A 16,443-nucleotide genomic window follows, 5' to 3' on the forward strand; every position below is an offset into this window, starting at 1 on the left:
AAGCAGAAAATAAATGCACAGGTGTGAACAATGCCATTGGAATACATATAACTTATTATCCATGCGATTTTTTAAGCAGAAAATAAATGCACAGGTGTGAACGATGCCATTGGAATACATATAACTTATTATCCATGCGATTTTGATGCAGAAAATAAATGCACAGGTGTGAACGATGCCATTGGAATACATTTAACTTATTATCCATGCGATTTTGATGCAGAAAATAAAGGCACAGGTGTGAACGATGCCATTGGAATACATTTAACTTATTATCCATGCGATTTTGATGCAGAAAATCAACGCACAGGAGTGAACGATGCCATTGGAATACATATAACTTATTATCCATGCGATTTTGATGCAGAAAATAAATGCACAGGTGTGAACGATGCCATTGGAATACATATAACTTATTATCCATGCGATTTTGATGCAGAAAATAGGTGTGCAGTAGGGTTGTCACCTCCTCCCTTTATTCTAGGACACATATTTATTACACCGGTTCTGAGGCTGATATAATACACATAAAACACTAAGTGAGTGTAATTACCACCTTAATCAGCCACAGAATCTGTGTAATTATTGTGTGTCCTGGATTAGAGGGTAACCCTAGTCTGCATGTGGTGTGAACTGGCCCTAAAAGTCCCAACAAATACTAAAATATAAGTGACACAAAGAGCAGCCAGGATCAGAGTCAGGCGGCTTGGTATTTTGCAGCCATTGGCAGGGAAGTTCGCTATCAGCCAAAGAAGATGCTGCGCCGGCCGGGCTGTGGTCCTCTCCTCTGTGCGGGAGTGGGCGAGGTTTGGAGGGCGTGTGTATGCAGATGAGGGGGGCGTGTCGCGGATGACGCTAGGTGCGGGGAAGCAGCTGTGTGCAGAGGCGAGCGCAGTGCGCCCGGGGAGAGCGGAGAGCAGCGCACAGCCTGCAGCACCGTGCAGAGCCCCCAGCATGGCTGACCCCGCCGACGGAGAGCTGGAAGACACCACCACCCGCTTCGCCAGGAAGGGGGCCCTCCGCCAGAAGAACGTGCATGAGGTGAAGGACCACAAGTTCACTGCGCGCTTCTTCAAGCAACCTACCTTCTGCAGCCACTGCACCGACTTCATCTGGTGAGAGAGTGGGGGGGACCCCGGGGGGGAGGGGGAGCTCAGCCTATTTCCTGCCTGGCACTTCACTGCACTGTGCTGGGCATAGTACCCATCTATGGCTCACCTGACAACCAGCACAGGGGGGGCTCATTCACAGCACAGCGCACTTTTATAAGTTTGAACACCGATGTATGAAAAATAAATGCACCGCATAAAGAAAAAAGAACGATGCATTTTATTTTTATACATGCAAACATCCCGGAGTGCGACTCTGTAACAAAAAACGCCAAAAACGCACTGCGAATGAATGGGGATTGGTTGCGCGGATTGCGCTTTAAATAAAGCTTTTATTAGTGCAAAAAAAAAAAAAAAAAAAATTATAATAATAATGGGGGTGCACGCAGAATCTGCTGCACCTTTAGCCAATCAGCTTCTACCTTTAGCTTAGTCAATGAAGCTTTGACAACACAACCTGGAAGCTGATTGGTTACTTTGCAGAACTGCACCAGATTTAGATAATCTCCCCCCCCAATGTGCAAAGTGTAGGATCATCCGTCAGCCAATAAGGAATCGCACGTTGTTTTTGCGATCGTTCAGATGGTGACAGGTGACAGGTGATAGGTTGTTGCACTTACCCTAGGCTCACATAGGTGGGAGTCGGGAATGCGTAGTTAGTCGCCACCCCCCAATGTGCAAAGTGTAGGATCAATCATTGGCCAATCAGGAATCATCTGTTTTTGCGACAGCTCAGATGGCGATAGGTTGTTGCACTTACACTAGGCCCCCCCCACAATGTGAAAAGTGTAGGATCAATTATTGGCCAATCAGGAATCATCAGTTGTTTTTGCGATGGTGATTGGTTGTTGAACTTACCCTAGGCTCACATATGTGGGAATGTGTGTATAGTCAACCCCCCACCCCCCCCCCCCCCCCCCATGTGCAAAGTGTAGGATCAATCATCGGCCAATCCGGAATCATCTGTTTTTGCGACAGCTCAGATGGCGATAGGTCTTTACACTTACCCTAGCCCCCCCACAATGTGAAAAGTGTGGGATCAATTATCGGCCAATCAGGAATCATCAGTTGTTTTTGCGACAGCTCAGATGGCGATAGGTTGTTGCACTTACCCTAGGCCCCCCCCACAATGTGAAAAGTGTAGGATCAATCATCGGCCAATCCGGAATCATCTGTTTTGCGACAGCTCAGATGGCGATAGGTTGTTGCACTTACCCTAGGCCCCCCCCCCCCCCCCCCAATGTGAAAAGTGTGGGATCAATTACCGGCCAATCAGGAATCATCTGTTTTGCGACAGCTCAGATGGCGATAGGTCGTTACACTTACCCTAGCCCCCCCCCCCACAATGTGAAAAGTGTAGGATCAATTACCGGCCAATCAGGAATCGTCCGTTGTTTTTGTGATGATGCTTGGTTGTTGCACTTACCCTAGGCTAACATATGTGGGAATTGGGAATGTGTGTATAGTTCCCCCCCCCCCCCCCCCCATGTGCAAAGTGTAGGATCAATTGTCGGCCAATCAGGAATCATCAGTTGTTTTTGCTCAGATAGTGACAGGTGATAGGTTGTTGCACTTACCTTAGGCTCGCGTAGGTGGGGGTTGGGAATGCATGTATAGTTGCACAGGTTCCAAAATGCACTGCGCTTTAGCAGAAGCGTGGAGGTGTTGTTAATCCTTATTGGTGCCCCACAATTCACTATGGCGCATTTTTAGAAAAGGGCCAGGGACTTCTTTTCCCGTATTTCCCACGGGTACAGCAGCCTATTCATTCGAATGGGCTATGTTCCCCCTTCGACCCGCATGTAGGTAAACCTGCTCTTACTAAGGGCTGCTTCACATCACGCCTGCACAGGAATGCACTGTGCGTTTCTGTGCGATTCAGACCAGATGCAAAACACGCTCCATTTGCGATCTGCAGCAGCTGTCAATAGAAAGTTGACAACACTCCAATCGCAGGGTGCCAACGCAGTGCATTTGCCCGCACTGAAGTACAAAAGTACCATACGATCCAGGAACAGTGCATTTTAAAAAGTAGTGCATGCACTACTTTGGCACGGTGCGATTTTACCCTAGGGTCACACCTGTATGGTCACACAGGCTGCAGTTTTTCGCAGGCACGGGAGTCTATTAATTTGATGGGGCTCCTGCGAAAAGCAGTAAAGAAGTCCCTGCACTACATTGAAAAGTGCAGCCCGCATCGCATGAGAACCGCGAGTACATTAAGATTAATTGCACCCACCTGCGGGTTCCACGTTTTGCCGTGCGGGTGGTTGCAGCTGTGGAAATTTGTGTGGGTCCCGCACTGAACCACCCGCACATATGTGAACCCAGCCTATGCTCATTTAAAATGAATGGGCTGAAATCGCACCACACAGGAACTGCTCAGCAGGTTGCTGTGTGATTGTGTTGGCATGGCATGAACCATCTTTTTGTGGCCCCCTCTTTCTGTGCTCTACTGCACAGGAGGATTCTACCTTGCCACAAAGGTGGGCTTTAATATTCCTATTGGGATTACTTGGCACAGCTTACGGTGGTCCTAGCTTGTGTGGACGCCGTTTCACTTGATGGCATCTTTTTTCCAAAAAACATCAACGTGCAACTTGTTTGTTTGGTATACCTTGCACCCTGGTGACAGCACGGGGCTTATTCCAAGTAGCATCCATGATGGAATTGCTACAACTTAGGGCTCATTCACAGCAGCTGCTTTTAGGTATGCATCTTAAATGCATGTGCAGTCAAATCAGAGTTTTCTAATCACCCTACTTCACACCACTGTGGATATTGGCGTGCATTTTTTGCACACGTGTAAACGCAACAGGATGCACATAAATGCAAGGAAAAAACGTGTTCACGCACTGAATAAATTTGTGTGATCAAGAAAAAAAAAATTGCCAAAAAACCTACTGCAAACACGTAATCACACACTCAGCGCGGGGACTGCGGTGTGAATAAGTCCTACAGGTAATCTGATCAGGACGGTGTGAATGAGAGCTACGCATAATGATCTGATCAGGATGATTCGAATAACTGCTACACATAATGATCTATTCAGGGCGATGCAAAGGAGCCCTACACCTAATGATCTGATCAGGACGATGTGAATAAGCCCTACACGTAATGATCTGATCAGGACGATGTGAATGAGCCCTACACGTAATGATCTGATCAGGACGATGTGAATGAGCCCTACACGTAATGATCTGATCAGGACGATGTGAATGAGCCCTACATGTAAGGATCTGATAAGGACGATGTGAATGAGCCCTACATGTAAGGATCTGATAAGGACGATGTGAATGAGCCCTACATGTAAGGATCTGATAAGGACGATGTGAATGAGCCCTACACATAATGATCTGATCAGGACAATGCGAATGAGCCCTACACATAATGATCTGATCAGGACAATGCGAATGAGCCCTACACGTAATGATCTGATCAGGACGATGCGAATGAGCCCTACACGTAATGATATGATCAGTTCGATGTGAATGAGCCCTACACGTAATGATCTGATCAGGACGATGTGAATGAGCCCTACATGTAAGGATCTGATCAGGACGATGTGAATGAGCCCTACATGTAAGGATCTGATAAGGACGATGTGAATGAGCCCTACATGTAAGGATCTGATAAGGACGATGTGAATGAGCCCTACATGTAAGGATCTGATAAGGACAATGTGAATGAGCCCTACACATAATGATCTGATCAGGACGATGTGAATGAGCCCTACACGTAATGATCTGATCAGGACGATGTGAATGAGCCCTACACGTAATGATCTGATCAGGACGATGCGAATGAGCCCTACACGTAATGATCTGATCAGGACGATGCAAATGAGCCCTACACGTAATGATCTGATCAGGACAATGCGAATGAGCCTTTACACGTAATGATCTGGTGAAACCATTCTTCAGAGTGGACAATATGGTCCAATCTGTGAATTATCGAAACGACAACATAGTGTGTCATCGATTGCAAAAAAAAAAAATCAAAGTTAGTCTATTTCATTGTAATTATTCATATCCGTCTGAACAGAAAATGCGATAGTAGGGAAGTCAGGGATTAATCGATAGGACTGTTATGAGTATGGCGTACCAAACCATCTTTTCGATCTTGTGATTGTATTTTTCTCCCAGACAGTAAAGAGATCAACAGTACATTCCTATGTAAAATCACTCCGGGTATGGCCACCGTTGGCCGTTACCCTTCGAAAACGGAAGCAGATCAGCTGATTGGCTGTTGTGGGTTGCTAAACTTACCCAGCGCTCTGTGCTTTGTTGAGAATGACTTGTGTTTCACGTGGGATCTGCAGTGCACACAGATGCTGCGGTGCATATTAAGCAGAGGTTGCATGATTACACGTCACGGTTAACCTCTCACTTTGCTTCCAACTTTCACTGACGCTGCACGTGTTTATAGCGCCACTGTGACACTTAAGGATATGTTCAGTAATGCGTTGCAAGGTAGGCGCTTAAAATGCAGCAACCCTTGACAGCCAATCGGCTCCGGCCTTTGTTAAATGTAGTGTTGGAGGAGTGCTGAGGGCTGCTTGTGGCTTAGTGGTTGTGGCTGCTGCATTTTGCCTTAATAAATAAATCTAAAAGGTTTTCATAAGCGGTAGGGGGCACTTTATAATTCACTATAGCTCAGGGAAGGGCAATCTTGGCACGCAAGCTTTGGCGAAAGTACAAATCCCATCATGGGACTTGTAGTTCCACAACTGAGGCTGCCCCCCCCCCCCCCAGTGACGAGACGCAGGAGTGCGGTAACCCTTAGCAACCAGATGCCACCATCATTCTGCAGCAGTTGGAGCAATGATGGATAATTACTGATTTGGCACTTTATTTTATAAAGCCTGGTGACTGATAAGGCTGTCGCTGGCAGGGGGGGGGTAATAACCCCAGCGGTGATGTGCCAAGCTGCGGGCCCCTGCTTCCTTCTCTAATTTGCATCTCAGTATTCCGCTTTCATTGTTGTTTTCGGTGTTTGTAAGTGTGAACATTCTCCCCGGGCTGTAATTTCTTGCTGCGGTTCCTGTTGTTTACTCGTGTCTTTGCAAAGCCAATACGTTTCTGGCAGAGCGATCGAGGTGCCTGTTTGTTGAGCCGAATAATAGAGATACGCTTTTTTTTTCTCGTGGCGTGAAGTGTCATCCATGTTGTAGAACTGCAGTTACTTGTGACTGTTGACATTGCAGAGGGACCGGTGCAGTGGTAAGGGTTGTATGGCACACCGAAGGGGATGATGGAGGGATGATGGTGTTAATGGGACGCTCTCTTTCCTGTCAGTATCTTAGCGATAAGCTCAGCTCCTGGTGCAAACACACACACAGGAAACTTCACTGCATTGTGACTAGCCGCTGTAAGATAGATTCCTCTGTCACCCATGGCTGGACGCGCTGCTGGCTGACATTGCCACAATCCCCCCCCCCTCCTCCTCCTCCTGGTTGCAGTGCAGGTTATAGCCCCGGAGATGTGAAGGAACGCCGTTTGGGAAGACCCAGCGCGGACTGCATTAGTAACGCAGCTATTGTGGCTTAAGTAAGGGATTTTTTACGAGCGCGGCGTTCCATTTGTGCCTCAGATTAGCGGGAGAGTCTTTAATGAATGACAGCGGTGGTATGAATGAGCTGCCCTTCGTAGTGACAGGATTCAATCTGCTCGGCGAGGACGTTAGGCGGATGATGGCCCCCTACTTGGATTAGAATGCGGTTTTATTTGTTAATGTGAGAGCAGCATTCCGGCTTAATTGCAGTAATGGGACTGCTGAGCCGCAGCGGTCCTGGTGTCTCATTCAGCGCGGTAACCTATAGCAACCAAAAAGCAATCCTCTCCTATTTCCATACTGTTCTAAAATGGTAAAATCTGGTCACTGCTTTACTAAGTGTGTAGCCGTGTTAGGCTAGGTTTACACCTGTGCGTTTGCAGAAACGCACTACAGCAGTGATGGCGAACCTATGGCACGCGTGCCACAGCTGGCACACATAGCCCTCTCTGTTGGCACGCGAGGTGGTTCAGAAATGAAAGAGTGCCCAAGCCACAGCAGCCCCTGGAGTTGAACCAGCCAGAGAGGAGCAAGAGGATGGTGCTGAGAGGACACCATCAAGAGCAGGGGTCTTCAAACTATGGCCCTCCAGTTGTTCAGGAACTACAATTCCCATCATGCCTAGTCATGTTTGTGAATGTCGGAGTTTTACAATGCCTCATGGGATATGTAGTTCTGCAACAGCTGGAGGGCCACAGTTTGAGGAACCCTGATCAAGAGTGAGGAGGGTGATCAAAGGCACTAACAAAAGGCAGAAGCTGCTGCCAGGCACACCGACACTGGACGCCGAAGCCGGGAGAGTGCTGAATTGACTACAATCCCTCTTGGAGTGTGCGGTCATCACCTGGGTGGCTGGGTGGCTGCAGTTTAATTGCAGGGTTGGCACTTGGGAAAAAAATAAGTTGGTTTTGTGATGAAGTTTGGGCACTTGAGCTCAAAAAGGTTCGCCATCACTGCACTACAGTCTATTTAACATTCGTTCCTGTGGCTCACATTCACATCCATGCAGTTTCCACCAGTGCATGTCTTGGGAAAGTGCAGGGACTTTTTAACACGCAGCATGGTGCATTTTTGGCTATATACCACGTTTCCCCGAAAATAAGACCGGGTCTCATATTAATTTGGCTTCAAAAACCACACAAGGGCTCATTTTCAGGGGATGTCTTATTTACGGTATGGACAATTACTTTTTTCAAATGATTGTAACACTAAAATAAATATCCTGATCCTTTAAAGCATGATAGACAGCACAGTGCTTGTGCTGTGTCATTTAGCCCTCTCTATGTTCTAAAAAGCCTAGAATAAAACAATTAAAATGTTAAAAAAAAAGTTCTCTCCCCCCTGTCAGCTCAGAAATCAGCATTATGACATTCTGTCCAATGCTTATGTTTATTCATTCCCAAAAATAAACCTTGGATAAAGTCATTGTAAAATTATGTAATCGATTTTGTCAACTTTATTGTGGAAAATACCTTATTTACAGCGCCGCTGGGCGCTCACGTGACCCTCTGGAGCTCTACTTTCCCTCTCCAAATACTGCAGAGGGAGGAGCGGAGATCAAGGATTTTACTCGGGCTTATTTTCGGGGTAGGGCTTATTTTGCAGCCATCCCTGAAAATCATGCTAGGTCTTATTTTCAGGGAAACAGGGTAGACTTCAATGGAATCATTTTTAAAAGCGCACGAAAAAATTGCATGTACATGTGTTTTTTGTCCGTTTTTACTGCATTACAACAAACCTCTCCTCTTAACAACATTAACACATCCCTAAAAACGCAAAATGCATCAAAACCACTATAAAAACACTCAACGTATTTGAAAAAAAAAATGCACTGGAAAACGCATCAACCGCAACCTGCATAGGTGTGAACCCAGCCTTAGGCTGCAATCACACTCAGGGGTTTTGATTAGATTTAGATTGATTCTGTGATGTCAAAACGCTTTGCTAAAATGACAAATCGCACAAAGCAAATTTCAGATGCCATTAATTTTAATGGCTCCTAAAAACGTGGTTCTGCCAAGATTGTTGTGCTGCATTTGCGGCAAATAGCATCGTGTGAAGCCTGTCACCGAAAAAAGGATCAGGAGATTCTTTTGGAGCGACAAGCTTCGCGCGATGCGGATCGCAGCGGATGCATTGTGATTTATTGCGCCACTGTCACGGCAGAACCTCACCACGTTTTTGGGTGCTGTTGAAATTAATGGCATCTGAAAAAAAATGGGACTTTACAATCACTTTAACAACCAGCTATTGAAACGCATTTAAAACGCGATATGCGTTTTTTTTTTTAAGCGCATAGTGCATTTTAAAAGCACTGCAATATGAAAATCCACGTGCTGCAGTGTGAAAGGCGCCAGATTGACCTCATGACAGTGCCACTTTCAGTTGCTAATCATCGCCATTACAGTATAGCGTCTACAGCTGCAAAAATTCCAGTGTATAGTTTGTAGACATTATAACTTTCACACAAATCAATTAATATACACTCATTGGGATTTTTTTTTTTTTTTTTTTTACTGAAAACGTACATTTTGGCCTACATTTATGAAGAAATTCGATTTTTCTTTCTTTGGATAAGTATTATAGCAGAAAATAAAAAATATTGTTTATTTTTCCAAAACTTCTGGTCTTTTTTTATTTATATAATGAAAAATAAATACCACCAAAAGAAAGCTCTATTTGTGGGACAAAAAAAAAAATGCTATAAAGTTTAATTTGGGTACATCGTTGCATGACCGTGCAATTACCAGTTAGGCCTCATGCATGCTGGACGTTATAAAAATACCTGTAGAAAGTTGTAGCTATAGAGTGAGGTTTTCAGCGTTTTTGCAGTGTGTGTGTGTATGTATATGTATATGTATATATATATATATATATATATATATATATATATATATATATATATATATATATATATATATATATATAATTAGTTTTTTTTTTTTTTTTTTTTTTTTTTAACAAAAAAATACTCCCACAAAAGCTTATGGCTCAAAAAGCTGATAAATGCTGAATAGCCGTGCTTTTTTGGCATTTTTAAGCTTTTTTCAGATGTGAGATTCGTTGTGCGATTTTATTATTTTAGCAGAGCGTTTTGAAATCGCGGGCAGAATCGCAGCAATTGCGCTAGCGATTTAAAACGAGCAGGTGTGAACGGCGCCTTAGCACAACGGGTATGCAGATCACACTTCGGAAAGTTTTATGCAGATCTGAGTAGGGCAGGATTTTATCCCATTGCTGCTTTTTGGTCTGTAGCATTTAGCTTAGACGAAAAATCTGCATCTGCAGCCCGATTGGCCGTATTTTATGCAATATGCGTTTGTAAGCATTCCAATAAATGTTTTAAAGTGCCTGTTTACACATAGTTCAGTGACTGGCATTTTTCCCCACTGTGTTCTTTGTGCCCCGTTTGCACTGGTGTGCAGGGCAGAGCTGCAATTAAAATAGACGGCATGCATTTTATCGCAGCACACAGGAAGGTGCCGCACATTACTGTACAGCAGCTCAATGCGCCTCGCAGCGGTATGGTGACGTGAAGTGTAACTTTGTGTACTTCACATAAAGTTTACAAAAACAAGGAAGCTGTGCCGGAAATGTGGACAGGACCATATGCACCACTTCCTTTTGAATTCAGGGTCAGGGAGAGATCTAAACGTAAACATTGTGTAGGTAGCGGCGCAGGCATAGAATGGCTACACCCTTCATTTATTCAGAGTGGCTGAAGGCCATGGCCATTCTGTACCTGCACCACCGCAGCGACTTACACCTTGTCTGTGTTTACATACCCCCCCCCCCCCCTCGGAGTGAGCCGTTCACTTGGCAGCGGCATGGACACAGAGAGCCTTCACTGCTGCTGTCTACACATTGTGTGTTTACATCTCTCCCCCCCGCCCCAACCCCCCCCCCCCCCGGGCTCTGAATAAGGCATTTACTTGGCAGCGGTATGGACACAGAGAGCCTTCACTGCTGCTGTCTACATATTGTGTGTTTACATCTCTCCCCTCCCCCCGGGCTCTGAATAAGGCATTTACTTGGCAGCGGTATGGACACAGAGAGCCTTCACTGCTGCTGTCTACATATTGTGTGTTTACATCTCTCCCCTCCCCCCGGGCTCTGAATAAGGAATTTACTTGGCAGCGGTATGGACACAGAGAGCCTTCACTGCTGCTGTCTACATATTGTGTGTTTACATCTCTCCCCCCCCCCCGGGCTCTGAATAAGGCATTTACTTGGCAGCGGTATGGACACAGAGAGCCTTCACTGCTGCTGTCTACATATTGTGTGTTTACATCTCTCCCCTCCCCCCGGGCTCTGAATAAGGCATTTACTTGGCAGCGGTATGGACACAGAGAGCCTTCACTGCTGCTGTCTACATATTGTGTGTTTACATCTCTCCCCTCCCCCCGGGCTCTGAATAAGGAATTTACTTGGCAGCGGTATGGACACAGAGAGCCTTCACTGCTGCTGTCTACATATTGTGTGTTTACATCTCTCCCCCCCCCCCGGGCTCTGAATAAGGCATTTACTTGGCAGCGGTATGGACACAGAGAGCCTTCACTGCTGCTGTCTACATATTGTGTGTTTACATCTCTCCCCTCCCCCCGGGCTCTGAATAAGGCATTTACTTGGCAGCGGTATGGACACAGAGAGCCTTCACTGCTGCTGTCTACATATTGTGTGTTTACATCTCTCCCCTCCCCCCGGGCTCTGAATAAGGAATTTACTTGGCAGTGGCACGGACATAGTGTCTTCACTGCCGCTGTCTACACATTGTTTACATCTTTCGACCCCCAACCCCCCCCCCCAGCCCTGAGTGAGTCTCATTTACTTGACAGCGGCATGGATGCAGAATGCCTTCACTGCCGCTGTCTACACATTGTGTTTACACCTCTCTCCCCCCCCAGGCCCTGAGTGAGTCATTTGTTGGCAGCGGTGCAAAATGACCTCAGCCTTCAGTCATTCTGCACCTGTAGTATCACTGCCTAGCAAATTATTCAGTGCTGGGGAAGGATGTAAACATCAACAATATGTAGGCAGCGGTAGGGCTGGGCGATAAAACGATAACGATATGTATCGCGATAGACATGTGATCGATATCAATAAAATTTTTTTCCATAAAACGTTCAATATTTTTCCTTAAGCAGTCTCACTCATAGCGCTGCAAGTCGGCTTCTATTCCTCCTGCTTTTTCTCTTTTTTTACAGTTGGAAGTTGCCGCCTACTTGCTTGGAGGCTATGATTGGATAGCGGTTAGGTACTGATTGATTTTCATTGGGACTTTGGAGGCGTTTTTCGATTGGTCCTGGATTCATTTCCGGTTCATCCGAGGTACGCTTCCTCTGTCCTTAGCAATGTGCGGTTGGCGCTAGCGGTGGGGGAGGTGATTGGCTGGATCAGACGCCGCTCCACCCTTTTCGAATCTTGCAGCCATTTAATGGGGTGATCGGCGGTCCTGAACCACGCCCCCTGATGACGTCACGCTTTGACGAAACCGGTAGGGGACCGGTGATCGTCCGCCCTGTGTATACCCTGTAGTGTCCTCCTGTTTTACATCGCAGGAGCCCGGGCTGCAGCTACTGCACCATCCATTCAGAGATCCCCCGCAGGATTTTACCTGGATGTGGAGGTCACATCTTTTCAACTTATCACCTGAGCTTCTTATTGGACTTTTTCCTCTCCACGGACTCTCCTTCTACTGTTTTTTTCAGTACACTCTGATACATTGTGTAAATTCATCTATATATATATATCAGTGATTGCCTGTTTTTGTGTTTTCCATCAAGCGCTGCATACTTCTGTTTTCATTTTTTCTTCTTCGTCGGAAGCAAACAGAGGACGCGAAGCAAGTATGGTTGTGTTGACATTTTATTGTCTTAAGAACTGAGGGGATTATGATCAGAGGAAGGTTAAGTTTAAAATAAAAATGTTTAAATGTAACATTTTTCTCCTGGTCCTTATTTTAAATGGGTTTAAATGGGTAATAAAAATATCAATAATTATCGATATCGACCGATAGGGCTGGGCGATAAAACGATACCGATATGTATCGCGATAGTGACATTTTCGATAGCAAAAGACTTTGAACGATAAGTCCGCTCCGACGGGTTTAAGCTTTAAAAATGCCGCCGCCACGTCATTGCGCACGCGCCGCCACCGCTCGTGCGCGGTGACATGTATGCACACGCCGCCGCTCGGGAGAGGCCGGGAATAGCCGAAATTACATGAGCGGTGGCGGTGCGTGCGCAATGACGTGGCGGCGCCATTTTTAAAATGAAGGCGTCTCTGGAACAGGTAAGTGAAACAGCTTCACTACCTGCCATTATGCAGGGCTGCGGGCACACTACAAGGGATGCAGTGCTGCGGGCATGGTCTACCTGTACCATGCCCACAGCACTGCATCTCCTGTAGTATGCCCACAACCCCGGATCCTCTTGTACCATGCCAGTACCCTGCATTCTCCTGCACCATGCCATTACCCTGCATTCTCCTGTCCCATGCCATTACCCTGCATTCTCCTGTACCATGCCCGCCGCCCTGCATTCTCACCCTAGGGTTCTTATTTTAAATGGGTATTAAAAAATATCAATAATTATCGATATCGACCGATATGAAACACTGATATCGTGATACAGTTTTCAGCCATATCGCCCAGCCCTAGGCAGCGGTACCGAATGACCTACGTTATACAAAGCTATGGATAGCATTTGACTAGAGCTCCATTTAATCTTTGATGTGACTTTACACTCAGTGGACCTTAATTTGCACCAAAGTAGTGCAGGCACCTTTTCAAAATCGCTGCGACCTTAGGTTGCAATGATCTTAACAGGAGACATTGAGAAGAATGGCTGCGACTTGTCATGTGCAAGGTCACATGACAAGTGTGAATGGAGCCTCAAGTAGAGCTCCAGCCACAATTAACAAGATAAAAACCAATAGCCCATTACCTTCAATCCAGAGATTTCCCCTGCAGTGTTTGTTTCTGCCCCTAGATGTCCTCAGCCTGATGACAAGCATCATTCAACCCACTTCCTCAGAGCCCAGGTTCTCCCGAACCTACCCCAGCCTGGAACTGGACAGTGAAGGAGAGGCAGCAGAGTGATGAGCTCATCTTTGTCACTCTGCTCTCTCCTCCTATCAGCATGCTTCTAGTTAGCGCATTGACTAATTGGCTCCTTGTGCTGCTTCTTGCTCCTTTTTATCGACCGTTCTGCTTTCAACCTTTCCGAATTCTAAACAGATTGCCCAAATCAGGTTTCTACATACTTTGTTTGCAAAGTTTTGTTCATTTTGTTATACAGCACAACAAATAGAACCTTGTCCATTGAGTGTGGTAAACCCTGGAATTTTCGGTCAGCCAGCTTCAAGTATGGCATGTTGGGATTTGTAGTTCGAAAAGGACAAGCAGAGCACATTTTCCCTTTTTAAGGGTATTTTCATACCTACTTATGCATGTTTAACATGTATTGCATTTTCCCTTCACTTCCTATGGGGCTTTACCTGACCTGCTCTTTGGCCAGCTCAGCACCACAATGCATGTGCATTTAGATCCATATGGTGCGTGCAATGAATGCGGTTCCCCTGATGCTGGTACAGTGTACATTTGGGGGATCATTATTTGGAAAGGGATGCCCCAACAAAATCTCTTACCAGTGTGCTAGGCCGACTTCAGACCCGTGGGTTTCAATTTAATTTAAAGTGTCCCTGTTGTGTCTTAAAACAAATCAGACCTTACTGTACTTTTTATGTATGTATATATATATAAATATAATATGTGTGCGTGTGTATATGTATGTATATGTGTGTGTGTGTATATGTGTATGTATATATACAGTGGGTACGGAAAGTATTCAGACCCCCTTAAATTTTTCACTCTTTGTTATATTGCAGCCATTTGCTACAATCATTTAAGTTCATTCTTCTTCCTCATGAATGTACACATAGCACCCCATACTGACAGAAAAACACAGAATTGTTGACATTGTTGCAGATTTATTAAAAAAGAAAAACTGAAATATCACATGGTCCTAAGTATTCAGACCCTTTGCTCAGTATTTAGTAGAAGCCCCCTTTTGATCTAATACAGCCAGGAGTCTTTTTGGGAAAGCTGCAACAAGTCTTTCACACCTGGATTTGGGGATCCTCTGCCATTCCTCCTTGCAGATCCTCTCCAGTTCTGTCAGGTTGGATGGTAAACGTTGGTGGACAGCCATTTTTAGGTCTCTCCAGAGATGCTCAATTGGGTTTAAGTCAGGGCTCTGGCTGGGCCATTCAAGAACAGTCACGGAGTTGTTGTGAAGCCACTCCTTCGTTATTTTAGCTGTGTGCTTAGGGTCATTGTCTTGTTGGAAGGTAAACCTTTGGCCCAGTCTGAGGTCCAGAGCACTCTGGAGAAGGTTTTTGTCCAGGATATCCCTGTACTTGGCCGCATTCATCTTTTCCTCGATTGCAACCAGTCGTCCTGTCCCTGCAGCTGAAAAACACCCCCACAGCATGATGCTGCCACCACCATGCTTCACTGTTGGGACTGTATTGGACAGGTGATGAGCAGTGCCTGGTTTTCTCCACACATACCGCTTAGAATTAAGGCCAAAAAGTTCTATTTTGGTCTCATCAGACCAGAGAATCTTATTTCTCACCATCTTGGAGTCCTTCAGGTGTTTTTTAGCAAACTCCATGCGGGCTTTCATGTGTCTTACACTGAGGAGAGGCTTCCGTCGGGCCACTCTGCCATAAAGCCCCGACTGGTGGAGGGCTGCAGTGATGGTTGACTTTCTACAACTTTCTCCCATCTCCTGACTGCATCTCTGGAGCTCAGCCACAGTGATCTTTGGGTTCTTCTTTACCTCTCTCACCAAGGCTCTTCTCCCCCGATAGCTCAGTTTGGCCGGACGGCCAGCTCTAGGAAGGGTTCTGGTCGTCCCAAACGTCTTCCATTTGAGGATTATGGAGGCCACTGTGCTCTTAGGAACCTTAAGTGCAGCAGAAATCTTTTTGTAACCTTGGCCAGATCTGTGCCTTGCCACAATTCTGTCTCTGAGCTCTTCAGGCAGTTCCTTTGACCTCATGATTCTCATTTGCTCTGACATGCATTGTGATCTGGAAGGTCTTACATAGACAGGTATGTGGCTTTCCTAATCAAGTCCAATCAGTTTAATCAAACACAGCTGGACTCAAATGAAGGTGTAGAACCATCTCAAGGATGATCAGAAGAAATGGAAAACACCTGAGTTAAATATATGAGTGTCACAGCAAAGGGTCTGAATACTTAGGACCATGTGATATTTCAGTTTTTCTTTTTTAATAAATCTGCAACATTGTCAACAATTCTGTGTTTTTCTGTCAGTATGGGGTGCTATGTGTACATTCATGAGGAAGAAGAATGAACTTAAATGATTTTAGCAAATAGCTGCAATATGACAAAGAGTGAAAAATTTAAGGGGGTCTGAATACTTTCCGTACCCACTGTGTATATATATATATATATATATATATATATATATATATATATATATATATATATATATTGTGTGTGTAATTCTTGTGAATGAGCAGCCCAAACCAACTGTATACATTTATTATATAATAAATGTATACAGTTGGTTTGGGCTGCTCATTCACGAGAATTACATGCAAAATAATGGTACCGCTTTCAGCACCTAAAATCCAAAAGAATCATACCGCCAGGGGAAAAAAAACAGAATGGTGGTTAATAAATACCAACAAGAGGACCCTGTCCAAAAAAAAAAAAATGTTTTTCAGTCCAGTGTCTTGGAGAGGAGCA

The 16,443-nt window shown here is 45.3% G+C and overlaps 1 protein-coding gene across 1 annotated transcript in view; it reads left to right on the forward strand.

Moving 5' to 3' along the window:
* Positions 1 to 852: 852 nt before the first annotated feature.
* PRKCB (protein kinase C beta) overlaps positions 853 to 16,443 on the forward strand; it is a 394,269-nt gene continuing 378,678 nt past the window's right edge. Inside the window, exon 1 of the mRNA XM_082260216.1 lies at positions 853 to 1,115. Within this exon, the coding sequence (XP_082116342.1) occupies positions 955 to 1,115 (161 nt within the window). The 5' untranslated portion in view covers positions 853 to 954. The remainder of the gene's footprint in view (positions 1,116 to 16,443) is intronic.

This window comes from Pelophylax lessonae (genome assembly GCF_965119305.1).
Source record: "Pelophylax lessonae genome assembly, chromosome: 6".
NCBI lineage: Eukaryota > Metazoa > Chordata > Amphibia > Anura > Ranidae > Pelophylax > Pelophylax lessonae.